Source organism: Pseudorasbora parva, chromosome 4 (assembly GCF_024679245.1).
Source record: "Pseudorasbora parva isolate DD20220531a chromosome 4, ASM2467924v1, whole genome shotgun sequence".
NCBI classification, from domain to species: domain Eukaryota; kingdom Metazoa; phylum Chordata; class Actinopteri; order Cypriniformes; family Gobionidae; genus Pseudorasbora; species Pseudorasbora parva.
The window spans coordinates 39,560,529-39,574,508 of NC_090175.1; the positions used below are offsets into that span (position 1 = coordinate 39,560,529).

The window sequence follows — 13,980 nt, forward strand, 5'->3', positions numbered from 1 at the left end:
CCCCGACAGGCATTCTACTGTCTATAAGTAACTTTGCAAGAAATGTGCGTTTCAACTTATTGTACAAACCCTAGCTCTGTATTCTACAAACCTTAACCCTACCACTAACACTCTGCTAATCCTCAACTACTCAGTTAGTTGAGAGTTAGTTGACATATAGTCAACAGAATTTCTAAAGGGGACCAATATAAAGTTTTCATATAACAAAAATTGAGCATTTTTGCTTAGGAATGCACAAAAAAGTACCTAAAGTCATGTATCTAAAGCATGTACCTAAAGTCAGAGTATATTTCCACACACACACACACGCGCGTCCGGTTTAATATCTTTGTGGGGACTCTCTATAGACATAATGGTTTTAATGTACAAACTGTATATTCTATCCCCTTACACTAACACTACAGAAAACTTTATGCATTTTTGCATTAAAAAAAATTTATTCTGTATGATTTATAAGCTTGTTTCCTCATGGGGACCTCAATTTAGTTCCTCACGGTGACATGAGTACCCATGAGTCTGTGTGCATTCAGGTTGAAGAAAAAACATGAACACACACATACATATTTGTTTGTTCACACATTACACCCCCATATCCCTGCCCACTCACATACATGTGCAACCTGTGCAAACTATTTAAATACAAATTCATTTTGACTTATGTGCCAAATAAAAGGTAAGGGCATGTTTATAATTACAATGACATATTTAGATCCATATTGTGTACCTCGTACATACTAATAAGCTATAAATGTCACTGAGGATTTATGACATTGCTTTATGAAGGTATTTTCAATTTTACCTGAATTTTAATGTATTAATCATGTTGCTAATGGTGCTTTGGTATGATTAATTATGAATAGGTTTTTGAATAATACAACTGTTGGACTGCGTCCTAGTAACCACAATGTCAATTGAATTGGACATTTTAATCTAAGGAATATTATTCTTCTGGGAGGTAGGATAAAACTCCAAAGGACAAGGGCGTATATATTATTCTACAGGGAGCTACTGGCATAGAGACAATTTCAAGTTGCATAATGGCCCATCGCATAGCATGAAGACAATAACTGGCATTTTATTGTTTAGCCCGCATGTCAGTTTATGAGGTTTAATACGTTTATTACAGGGTAGCTAATATTTCAGGAAGAATTCCAGTCACGCAGCTGCAAAAATATTTTAATTGAGGTTTATTCTGTTTTTTTGTTTTTTGTTTTTTCTTACACTTCTCTGCAGTGCTGATGAGAGGTTTGATGCCACCTTCCATACGAATGTCCTGGTTAATGCATCAGGTGCCTGTCAGTACATACCACCAGGTATGAATTATCCTTACCACTTTTAATTATCCAACCACATGTGTCTTAAAACATGTCTTAGACTGACAGATTTAAAGGGGTACTTCAGCGCTGAGAAGATGAATCTGTATTTAAACTGGGTCATCAATGTAGTAGCAATGTGAAATTATTTTTTGAATTTGGTGCCTTCTAGACTGAGAAAAGACAGAAAATGTATTTTTGTCTCATGGGGATGAAAGACTACAATTCCCAGAATGCTTCACTGCCCTGTGAGGCCATTCCCAAAGCCACCAACTTCATTACTGTGACTGAGTTGGATAAGACACTACAATGAAAAACTGAACGTGTCTGTTCAATATAATGAGTGAGTCACCGCGCTAGTATCACAGCACTGAGCACTAACTGCAGGAGTAAGATACATCTGATGAGCTCTCATGATGAGAGCTGAGGTAATCGTCTTTAGTCTGGCGTGTTTCAGTTCATGCCTTTGCAAGCTTAACTTTCATAGAAATTAATTTGAGAAGTTAAAAGACTTACATTGCTGACCATAGCTCCGTTTAAATGAGTGCCTGTAGCTGCGCTAAGCTCTGAGTGTGATCTCCCATCCCCCATACGCGGTTTCAAAACATGCGGAAATGGCTCCCTCTGCTGGCTGTAGTCTTTAGCCTTTGGCCAAACATTCCTCCTATGATGGAAATATCGTCAATTTGCATCATAGGAGGATTTTTTTCAGAAATAAAATGCATAAATCTCTTGTCTCAGGGGGATATGAGGGGGGAAAGCACAATCATTTGAATATACTTCAGGGTTTCTACTGATACAAAGCCATATGCTAATCGCTGAAGTAACCCTTTAAGTTAGGGATGCATGGTAAATCTGTACCATTTTGATATGTGGCCGATAGTTTTAATCGATATTGGTTAAAGGGTTAGTCCACCCAAAAATGAAAATTAGATGTTTATCTGCTTACCCCCTGTGCATCCAACATGTAGTTTGTTTCTTCAGTAGAACACAAATGAAGATTTTTAACTCCAACTGTTGCTGTGTGCCAGTCATATAATGGTGTGAATAGGTAATAAGTCTATGAAAGGAAAACATACAAACAAAAAAACATGCTTAGGCAACGTGCACAAAAACCCTGCTGCTCCTGACGACAAATTGATATGTTAAGACACCAACCAACCTGTTTCTGTGAGAAACCGAATAGTATTTATGTTATTTTTTTACCTCATATCACGACGAGTCTCATCAAGTTTTCCCATCGGCTGTAACTTCCGTCTGATGAGGTCAAGTTTGCGTGATCATAGATATATACCATGTAGATTCCTCATTCGCTTGATCTGCACAGGCACAACTGAGGATTATATATATATATATATCTATGATCGCACCAGCTTGACCTCATTTATGCATTTAATTTCTGGAAAAATTACAAATGGACTATATTTGCGTCATTGGTAAAATGAGACAAAAATTTTAAAAAATAAATAAATAAATAAAAAAAATCTCAGTCTAGAAAGCACCAAATTGAAAAATAATTTCAAATTTCTACTACATTAATGACCCAGTTTAAATACAGATGCATCTTCCCAGCGCTGAAGTACCCCTTTAAGATTTGTTGTTTTGTCTCAAGAAGCACAAGTAATGTTTTTATTTCCTTTTTCTAAGGCACATTTATAAAAGCTTTTTAAAAGTTCTAATTAAACTAAGGTTTAATCTAAGCCCTGTCTGTGAAACCAGACCATGTTTATATGCTGCAATATGTATGTTTGTGTGTAACCACGCAGGTATTCTGAAGAGTACATGTTACATAGATGTGCGCTGGTTCCCATTCGATATACAGAAATGCGACCTTAAGTTTGGCTCCTGGACTCATAACGGATGGTTGCTGGACCTACAGATGCAGGCAGTGGACATCTCTACATACATTCCCAATGGAGAGTGGGATTTAGTGGGTAAGAGTCACTGTAAATTTGTAAACTGTAAATTTCATATTTCAATATTTTGATAAAAGTTAGTTCCAGTCCATTGGTATGGTGGCGTTACAAGTTATATAGCTTGACAGCTAGAATGGTGTGTCCCTCACTGTAAGCAATTCAATCACCTATAAGAGGTGTATATATATACAGTAGATTTACCTATTTTAACGCCCCTTCACCACCCCATCTTCTCACTTTGATTTAATAACATCTTATTAGACGTCAACACAATCCATAATACAATGCAGTCTAGTTCTGGATTATCTCTATCACATCGGGGAGGAATACTCCCTGGGAAAAGATGGGTGTTTTAACGTCTTCTTGAGTGTTTTAATGTTCTTCTAACATTAAGAAGGAGTGCATTCCGTAACCTGGGCGCAGTGACAGAGAAAGCACTCTTCCCCATAGACTTTAATCTACAAGGAGGCTGCTGAAGAGTAAAAGAATCAGCAGAACTAAGAGAATGAGATGGCGTGTATAGGTTGACTAAGTCGCAGATATAAGAAGGGGTTCTGTTCCATGCACAGCTTTGTATGTTAGAGTGAGAGTTTTACAATCAATATGCGACTGAACAGAAAGCCAATGCACTATATAAAGCACGCCTCTGATGTGCTGACGTGATGGAGTATAGGTAAGAACCAGTGCTGCTGAATTCTGGATGCAATGCTGTTGTTTGATAGATTTAGCAGGTAATCCAACAAATAGTGCACTACAATTATACAATTATGTGGCAATACGACAATATTATCCATAAACAATTTAAAAATGCTACCTTTGTGAATAGCTGCTGGTGACAAAGGAGACCCTTTGTCTTGGAACAATTCAGTTTTAAAAATTGATAGTACAGCCACATTTTTATTTCTTCCACACACTCAGAGAGAATTGTAGAGTTGATAGGATATTGGATTTGGAGCTGATATAAGTTTGGGTATTATCAGCATAAAAGTGATGCAAGCTGTATTTCTTTGTGATTTGCTCGGGGCAACACCATGACAAACCTGTCCAATGTCAAATTCATTGCTTCCCAAGACAAACCTGGACCGATCAGTAAGGTAGGATTTAAACAATTTAAGCACAGTATCATTGATGCTAAGCCAACTCTCAAGCCTTTGAGTAGAATGAAGTGGCACATTGTGTCAAATGCTGCACTCAGATCTAAAAACACCAAGATGGCAGAGGCTCCAGAGTCAACTGAGACAAGCAGGGCATTTATAACTCAAACCTAGGCAGTCTATGTACTGTCTACCCAGATTAAAATGGTTCCAAAAGTTGACTTCCAATCCAATCCACCTTTATTTATAAAGCACCTTAAAACAACACTGTTGACCAAAGTGCTGAACACAATTCACAAAGCATGATCAAAACACCAAAAAGCAATAAAACAAATACAACAATAACACAATAAAGTCAACCCTCAAACTGATCCAAAAGCCAAAGAAAATAAATGAGTTTTGAGTCTGGATTTAAAAACAGGGAGAGACTCAGGCAGTCTAATGCGCAGAGGCAGCTCATTCCATAGTCTCGGAGCTGCCACGGCAAACGCACAATCACCTCTAAGTTTACGTTTTGTCTTTGGGATGACTAACAGAGCCTGATCAGCCGACCGGAGTGAGCGAGAAGGGGTGTAAGGCACAAGCAGATCAGATAAATACTGGGGGGCCAGGCCATGAAGACATTTAAAAACAAATAACAGATTTGTAAAGTTAGTGCTAAAATAAACAGGTAGCCAGCCAGTGGAGGGATTAGAGAATTGGTGAAATATGGTCATGTTTTCGAGTTCCAGTTAAAAGACGAGCAGCTGCATTTTGGACTAGTTGTAAGCGTGCCAGGAGTGATTTGTTAAGACCAGTGTAAAGGGCATTACAATAATCTAAACAAGTAGTGATAAAAGCATGGATTAAAATTTCCAAATTACACAAACTCAGTTTTACTTCTCTCATTAAAATACAAAAAAATCATAGCCATTCATGCTCTCACTTCAATTAGACACTCTAAAAGGGTTTTTGAGTGGCTTAGCGGCACATATTTGACAGTCATCAGCATAAAAATTAAACGAAACATTGTGTCTTCTAAGGATTGACCCAATTTCAAGTTGTGTTGTGTCACAAAGATCCATTCCAAAACCTTAGTGAGAAAGGCTTGTAATTTGATAACTCATACTTATCACATCCAGGCTTTTTTAAGGTTTGTTTAATAACTGCAACCTTAAGGGCTTTTAGAACAATAACAGTAGTAAAGGAAGTGTTCACAATGTTCAAAATTAAGAGACTTTGAGTGCTTCAGTGTATTGACTTAAGTGTTTCCTTTCAGTCTGTCACATTCAACGTCACTTCGGAACATACCGAAGTATTGGGATCAAGCCCGAGAGCGTGACATCTCTGTTCCCTCCTTGAGGGTTACATAGGTCTTAATACTTGTAAAGGGGTTCAAGCTGTCTACTTGTCACCTTAAGAGCCCTAAGCTCAATGGTGTAGCCTACCAAGGTGATGATTTAATAAATTAAACAACACGTTCTCTCCTAGGGGCGAACACATCCAAAGCAGATGATAAAATAGAATAGAAATAGAAGTGGTTTCTACTGTTGGATGCTCTCATATCGAACATAAAAAAAGGGTCAAACTTTATATTCTTGACATTTCTAAAACTGATTACCCTTTTTGTGCACAGATTAAAAGTAAGAAGCTTATGGTCACTGGTCACTAATATGTAAGTACTAGCTGGTCAATATCTAGCCTAATAGAATACATCAGATCAAGTGTGTGAACTTTGTTATGAGAAGAAATATTAACATGTTGGATCAAATTAAAACAATCTGCTGTTTCGATGAAATCAGCTGTTTAGTTACTATTAGAATTATCCACATGAATATTAATGTCTCCAGTGATCGTTATTGCTGGACAAATAGAACTAACAGATGGAAGTAGTTCTGCGAGTTTGGTGAAAAACAGAGGATTAGGTTTTAAAGGATGATAGATGAGTAAAATAAGAATAGGGACTGTTCATTTTGAATACAATACACTCAAATTATGATACACAGGGAATAGTAATTTCAGTGACAGATATATCAGGCTCTCCAGACTGCCACCTTTACCACTTAGATGCAGCCTGTCAATATAACATGGTGGAGTACTCATATTCAAGTGTATATAGTCATTTAGTGGATGCCAAGTCTCACAGATACAAAAAACATCAAGTGTGTTTAATATTAATTCACAGAGTAAAGCATTGTTCAATGAGCAAGCATTTAGATGTGCAAATCTCGCAAATTCGAGACTCCACACGATAATACCAATAATCATTGAAAGCAGTGTAAAAAAATAATATAACCAATAACCAATATAATAGGGTATGGAGGGGTTTAGAGAGACTGAATCTTTGAACATAACAAGGTGATGTCCAACGTATATGACTTTTTTTTTAACATTAGATACATGTATACCTATTGTAGGAGACCTCCAGAACAAAATTAGGAGCCTTTGAAATATCATCATGGTGGCATAAGTTTTAAAGTTTTAGGCTGGTCTGCCTCGGCAGTCTAGAAACGAGCATTGAAGTAAAAATGATTGAGATGGCCAATCAAAAACTGTTCACAGAAGCCTTGCCCAAATTACAGCATGCCACTTCAGTTTTAACTGTGCAATGTAAAATGTAAGTAGCTAGCTAAACATTAAATATTTGACGACTGTTTCAAAACAGGGATGTTAAAAGACTGATGTAAACTCAAAATCTTTTTCATGTAATAAATGATTGAAAGTGATAAAATGTTAACTGTGCCCTTTTCTGCATATTAGGCAAATGATTAAGGGTGAATGTGTGCATATTTAAAAATAAACATATTTATAACAAGTTTAAATGGAACTTTACTTGTTCCTTTTTTATACTATTGTTCCCCTTTTCTTTGTTCCCTTAAATTATTTAAATAAGTATCATATTCCAAATGAATAAATGAACTTAATAATGATCTACTTGTGTGTCCAAACTGTTGTATTTGAAACAATCATAAGTTTTGAAATTTGGACATGACAAGCTTAGGGCTGAGAGTTTGAAGAGAGCGAGATAAATATTTTTTTGCAAGGATCTAAATCCATTTTTATGAAAGAACCAAGTACAAACATCCCTTCTGACTGGTGACACACACACATTAATGGTATAGATCTGTTTGCTCTTACCCATTGAGAGTTTCAATGGGTTGTATGGGTCACGTGTGCTCAGTATAGGTCGTGTTTGTTTGAATGGTTTTCTTTGCCTGGAGGGACAAAACTTTCTTGCCTGCATCTCTTTCATGGAAAAGTGTGCAAAAGTGTTATTGGCTCATCTGAATGCTAAGTGGATAATTTTGAGGATGTCTTGACCATCATACCCTCATGAGAGCATTTCTTTTGTTATTCTTATGGATTAAGACAGCAAAGACAGAATGTTAACATTTAATTTTCTGTGGTTTTACGTTATAACAGGATAAAATAACATTAGTTAATAGTGCGCAACACCATAGAATGTTTTGCACTAATATTAGAAATATTATTAGAAATGAATGTTTGCGTGCAGGTTTTTTTAATCTCATAATCTGATCATGTTTGGATGTTTAATCTCTCTGTTTTGGTCTCAGTCTTTCATTTTTACGCTTTCATTGCCAATGTGACCCAGGGTCTGCTCGACAGATGGGGTCCTGATGGTAGTTGGCAGTGCTTTGGCACTGATTCTGGCTGGCACCAATGGGCAATTGGGTGCCAAGGTTGTGCAGTGACACGGGCAGTCTGTGAATGGGCATCTTTAACACCGCAGGGAGACACGCATTCGCACACACACAGGCGCAACCTACTGATCACTCTGAAAACATATGATACATAACAAGAATCTTTCGACATCTTTATGTGTGTGTTATCAGGTTGTTTTTTCCGTCTTTCCATTTATCTGGCAAATTTGCATAACTATCTTTGTAAATGGAAGTTCCATCCCCCTTCAAACACACTCACAAACCACATCACTCAGGTATGTCTTTTGTAATCAGTTAAATGACTCAAACCAGCCATTTGCTTTGATGTGATTGTCTCTGAGCACCATAACAATTCTGACCAGCGTGAAATCCTGATGAAAGCTCTTCCTCCGCCTGCCTAGTTTGATTAATTACAATTCTGATTTAATTTTTAATCAATCGGAGAGGAGGGCTGTCTGACCCGGACAGATCAAGGCTGTCTCATTTTCCAACATGTCATACCATTGTTTCCCTTGACTCTTGCAACTGTTAGGAATAGGGCTTATTTCATACATTCAGTTTGGATTGACTTTTAAGGTACTGTTAATTTTGGATGACAGCACTGTGTTTTATATCAATAAAGCTTGGATTGGGCTTGTTTGACTATAAAGCACAGAATAATTTAATTTGATCTGTACTTTGGAGAGCGCTGTAGGATTAACTAGATTGCATTGCAAAAATTAGGGTAAAGGAAAGCAAATATCTGTTGTGTGCAAACCAAGATCAAGGACAAGAAACAGAGCAAACAATGGCTGAATCTTGTGTTTGCTGTAGATATTGCTTTTTGGGAAAACTGTTTTTTCGGTTATGCACTTTAAAGGTTGTGAAGATCCTGCCTGTGATTTGGTCCTGTCACATGCTTGTCTTGGCTGTCAGACTCTATTTTCAGAAAAGCCTTTAACTTAGTTATTTTGGAGATAGGTCACTTTGAAGTCCTGCCTTAGATTTTACCTTAAACCACTTTGGTGTCTCCCTAACAAAGAGAGCATATAAAATAGGGTACTTTTTTCATCAAATTAAATGTTGATCATCAACCTCAAGATATCAAACTAAATGTTGTATGAGCTGTTTCTAACCTTTTACAAGTTAGTTAAAAAGAAATACAGTTTAACATCATTATCTTGAAATACATTTTTAAACAAACATCTGAATTCAATAGACAAAATTGTTCATACCAAAAAATAAATGGCGGAATTCGTTTCAGGTTTGCAAATGTAGTTTAAGTGAAGCTGTCATTCAGTAGGGTATGGAAACCTTTTCTGCCAAGTAAAAAGAATACCAGTAAAAAGAATACCATACTGTCATTAAGTCATAATGAGAAACCAATTATGACTTAACATCCCATTATATTAAGTTTACTGTGCCAGAATTAGCTAAAATGTTAGTTTTCACCTGTAGACCCTTCACCAATTCTTAAAAAGTCACCATAGAAACAAAGCATCTTATATTAACAAACAAACACACACACACACACACACACACACACACACACACACACAAAACATTCACATTATCAAATAAAAAATACAAGTATATGATTCCACATGGAAATCATGCTAAAATACATTAATATAAAATTGTATCTAAACATATTGTGCTACGTAACCAATAGACTTAAATCATATTAAGATGCTAATATTGACAGTGGTTTGATTAGGTAACTATTTTTTAAGATGAAACTTAAAATAACCTTACACTGTAAAAACTTATTTAAAAAATAAGTTACCTGGTTGCCTTAAAATTTTTAGTTAATACAATGAACATTTTTAGAATCGACAACCTTTATTTTAATATTATTCAAATATTTTATATACGTATTGGGTAATTGTGTGTTTTATTTGTGATGAACAAGTGAAATGCCAAATTGTGCTATTTTCATGATTTATCAAATTGTTTAATGTGGTTCAGATACAATAATATTTTGAGTTTCTATTTATTAAACCAATTTCCTTCATTGTATCAACTCAATTTTTTTATTTCAATAAACTCAAAATTTTAAGGCAACCAGGTTACTTATATTTTTAAGTTAAACCAACAATATTTGTTACAGTGTATGTATCCAGTCTTCTAATTTTTGACGGGATTCCTTGTGGCTTTGACTGAATTTACAGACAGACTTCATTTATATTTTCTGAGAGGAATAATAGTGCCCTCTTTCTCCACCCATTGTGGACTGATGCGCAATTACTCTAATGTTAACATACTGTTTTAAAAGGGAAGACATGTTTAGTGTTAAACACAAAGACAAACATCTAAATATTTGATCAGGTTATCCCAACTTAGAAAATAGATTGAGTATTGAGTGATGTTGAAAACAGTATTGTTCTAGCCAAGCTGTGACTTATTAACCAGTGATTTTATAAGTTAGTTTGCAACTTGTTACACTGTTCCAGTGTATAAATAACAGTGTTGTGTGCATTTATTTGGATGTTAGTGTCAGGAAAAAATGGAAGATCATTGATATTAATAAATAGCAATAGACACAGAATAATCCTTGGGGAACACCTGTAGATATACGTAAGGGGGCTGATTTAGAATTATGCACGCGAACATGCTGTGTGTCCCTGGACAAATATAATTGTATCCACCTCAAAGTCTCTGAAGAAAAATGAAAACCTAAACATTTTTTTTACGTAAGAATTATGTGGTTTACAGTGTCAAAAGCCTGTGTGGGGGTCAAAAAACACCGACCCGACAACCTCACCTTCGTCTAACAGAGACTTAACTTTTTCAGTGAAGTAGCACTTGGCTATCTCAGTAGAATAGTGCTATAGATGCTCTTCTAAAAGGGAGCCACATTCATTTATATCAGATGTAAAGCAAATGAATTAGTATTCAGATAATCAGTGATTTGCACAGCCATCAATTTCTCTGCAACCTTTGAGACTATAAGTAAAATACTAATAGGTCTGTAATTACTAACATAATGACAATCTACCATTTTAAATATAGGCATTACAGCAGGTGAATTCCAAGCACACGCGAATGTCTCCTGAGAAATTGAAAGGTTGATAATTTACGTGACAGCATTAACTAGTGAATCACTGAGCTCTTTAAGTATTACTACGTCCATTCCAAATACATGGTTTAAGAGATGTAATTGTTCTTACGACATCTAATTAAGTGACTGCCTTTGAGAAATATTGAGACAAATTCTCATAATAATGACTTTCTCGTAATTATGAATTAATATGACAGTTTGGGGAAAAAAGAAGCTTAAAACTAGCCACTTTTCATGCTATTGTGTGTTAGACAATATTTAATCTCACAACAAAAAACATGGGATTTCTGCTTTTACTGCTTCATAAAAAGTAATGGGACACCGGAGTGTACTGTATTTGTGGGAAATGCCTGCTGTTGAATGACATAAACCTGAATGCGTTCCTTTGTGTTTTGTCAGAGGTCCCCGGGAAGCGTAATGAGCTGTATTATGAGTGCTGTAAGGAGCCTTACCCTGATGTGACATTTACAGTAACAATGCGTAGGCGAACATTGTACTATGGTCTCAATCTGCTCATTCCCTGTGTCCTCATTTCTGGCCTGGCTCTGCTCGTTTTCCTGCTGCCCGCTGATTCTGGAGAGAAGATATCACTGGGTAAAATAAACATGCACTAAAGTTTTCTCTCTTTTTTATCATAATGACCATATATGCATAATTATGCGTTTTTATGTCTGAAGAAATGACATTATTTTATTTTATACTTACTTTTTCCTCTTTCCTGTCTGTCAGGTATCACTGTCCTCTTGTCATTAACGGTCTTCATGCTGCTGGTGGCTGAGATTATGCCAGCCACCTCTGACTCAGTTCCTCTCATAGGTAAGTTAAGGGCTACATCCAAATTGCTGATGTACTGAATCTCATGAAGAACTTCTTCTTCATTAATGTTTTAGACAGTACAGCTTGCAGATTTAAACAGTTGTATTCTTTGGCTCTGTAGCTCAGTACTTCGCCAGCACCATGATGATCGTGGGCTTGTCAGTTGTTGTCACTGTCCTCGTTCTGCAGTTTCATCATCATGATCCACAAGGGGGAAAAATGCCAAGATGGGTGAGTGAAAACTCAATTGAGTAGTTCCCTTTTGATGTAGAACTCAATACCTGTGTCTGAAGCATGTGTGTAATATATATATACATATATATATATATATATATATATATATATATATATATATATATATATATATATATATATATATATATATATATATATATATATATATATATATTGGCCAACAACAGTCCATGACGTCATTATTCGAGCGCCCCAGAGCATAAGTTTATTTGATAGTATTGGCACGTGTTAAAAGCGATCATGATGGATAAACCCACTAGCAAGAATTTCCGGAAGTGCGTGCCTCTATGTCCCAGATCCCCCAACCTCTGCATTGTATTTGGGTGGGGAGCATGTGCATTTAGTTCTTGAAAGATTTAAATACACCCATTGTGAGAGATTCTAGTGAGAAGCCTCCGCTCACGCCTGGCCCTATTTTCAAGGGCCGTGAGACAAGTGTCTGCGCCCCGTGGTAGCCGTGGCACAGCACAGACTGAAGTCATGGGGATTGCTGGTCGAGCTGACTGAGGAGTTTGAGAGAGGTAAGGCTCTCTCGCGTTCCTCAGTCACTGGCTTGAGTGATCTGCTGGATCAGGATGTTCTTCTTGAGTGCCTTCTGGGCCTTCCATTTTTTACCAAACTTCATGCTGAGGTGAAGTCATGGATGAAGCCATATTCAGTTGCATCTATCCCTTTCAGCTTGCATCTATCCATTCAAATTATTTAAATGTGGATGGATTGCATGAGCAGAATATGTGAGAATGCCTCCTGTTAAAGAGATGCTTTTGGGCCATCACGATGGCTGTGCTGCAGGCGTACCAAGCAGATCTGCTTACAAAATTTGGATCACGGGCAGGAACTGTCTCCTGAAGCAGTCAACCCCCTAACCCTTACATACACACACACAAACACATCCCACATAACCTGAATAAGGGTGTGTGTTGGGGCACAAGAGGTTGTAAAAAGTGCTTACATTAGGCCCTATAGCTGGATTGATGGACTATTTTACGATTTTACGCCAGATCCGGCACAGGACTTGAGGGTAAAGCTGTTAAATTTAAGGAAAGACATGGGGTTGGTAAACAAGTAATGAGAATCTGGGCCTGGTTGCATTAAACCTCTGTAGTGGTTGTATCCCTAAGGGGGAACATTTTTCTTTAAGAAAGTTCTTTAAGAACGTTGCAACAAACGTCCTAACCATCGCTCTTACCTAAGTGTTTATACTAAACATTTTGTGATAGTTTTGTACAAAACACAGCAATGGAGAAGTGGTTGCTATAGTTAAGAAATTTCACACAATAAACAGAACATAACAGACCACTGACTTTTAAACAGGTTTGACATTTACTAAACTATACAGCTGTAGGGTAGCTTTGAAATCTAGACGCACCCTATAGAGGCAGCAAATCTAATTTGCCGTGAGTGTCGTCTAGCAACTCAATACAGTTCTCAGCTGTAAAAACCAAACTCTGTTCAGGCCAATCACATCGTTTATAGAGTCGGTGGGCAGGGCTTAACATAATGACGGCCGAGTTGCGCTTGCGTGCTACTAGTAAACGCAGAAGCTGGCGAACGGCAGCCTTTCGAATCAGCTTTGACCGCGATACTGGAAGACTTGGAGTTAAGCTTTTCCCTGAGAAAAGAACGGTACTGAAGTCATTCTTAAAAAGGGAAGATTTTCTGAGTTTTGCCGACCTGATGCGGCGAAAGCTTAATCTGTCAACTAGCTCCGCTTCACGTTGCTCTGGTTGGTTGAAGCGCTGTCCTACTGCGTGCAGAGGGAGTTTGAAAGACAACCGTTTATCCCGCCCCTCGGATTGAGCCCTGTCAATGGTGAGTTTCCAGACCAAACATCTTAATGTGGGTCTGGCTTGTAAGGCTAGCTGTAGAGGAGCGCAGGGCACA

The 13,980-nt window shown here is 37.1% G+C and overlaps 1 protein-coding gene and 1 long non-coding RNA gene across 3 annotated transcripts in view; one reads left to right on the forward strand and one right to left on the reverse strand.

The window, feature by feature from the left end:
- Positions 1–11,598, reverse strand: part of LOC137073351 (uncharacterized) — a 41,942-nt gene extending 30,344 nt beyond the window's left edge. The window contains exons 1-2 of the long non-coding RNA XR_010904770.1: positions 11,478–11,598; positions 2,263–2,373 (exon numbers count right to left, since the gene is read on the reverse strand). This is a non-coding gene — a long non-coding RNA (uncharacterized lncRNA). The remainder of the gene's footprint in view (positions 1–2,262; positions 2,374–11,477) is intronic.
- Positions 1–13,980, forward strand: part of chrna8 (cholinergic receptor, nicotinic, alpha 8) — a 140,499-nt gene that overhangs the window by 121,710 nt on the left and 4,809 nt on the right. For both annotated transcript variants that reach the window (XM_067441728.1, XM_067441727.1), the window contains exons 5-9: positions 1,234–1,313; positions 3,080–3,247; positions 11,425–11,619; positions 11,755–11,841; positions 11,963–12,072. In XM_067441728.1, coding sequence (XP_067297829.1) covers positions 1,234–1,313; positions 3,080–3,247; positions 11,425–11,619; positions 11,755–11,841; positions 11,963–12,072 — 640 coding nt within the window. The remainder of the gene's footprint in view (positions 1–1,233; positions 1,314–3,079; positions 3,248–11,424; positions 11,620–11,754; positions 11,842–11,962; positions 12,073–13,980) is intronic.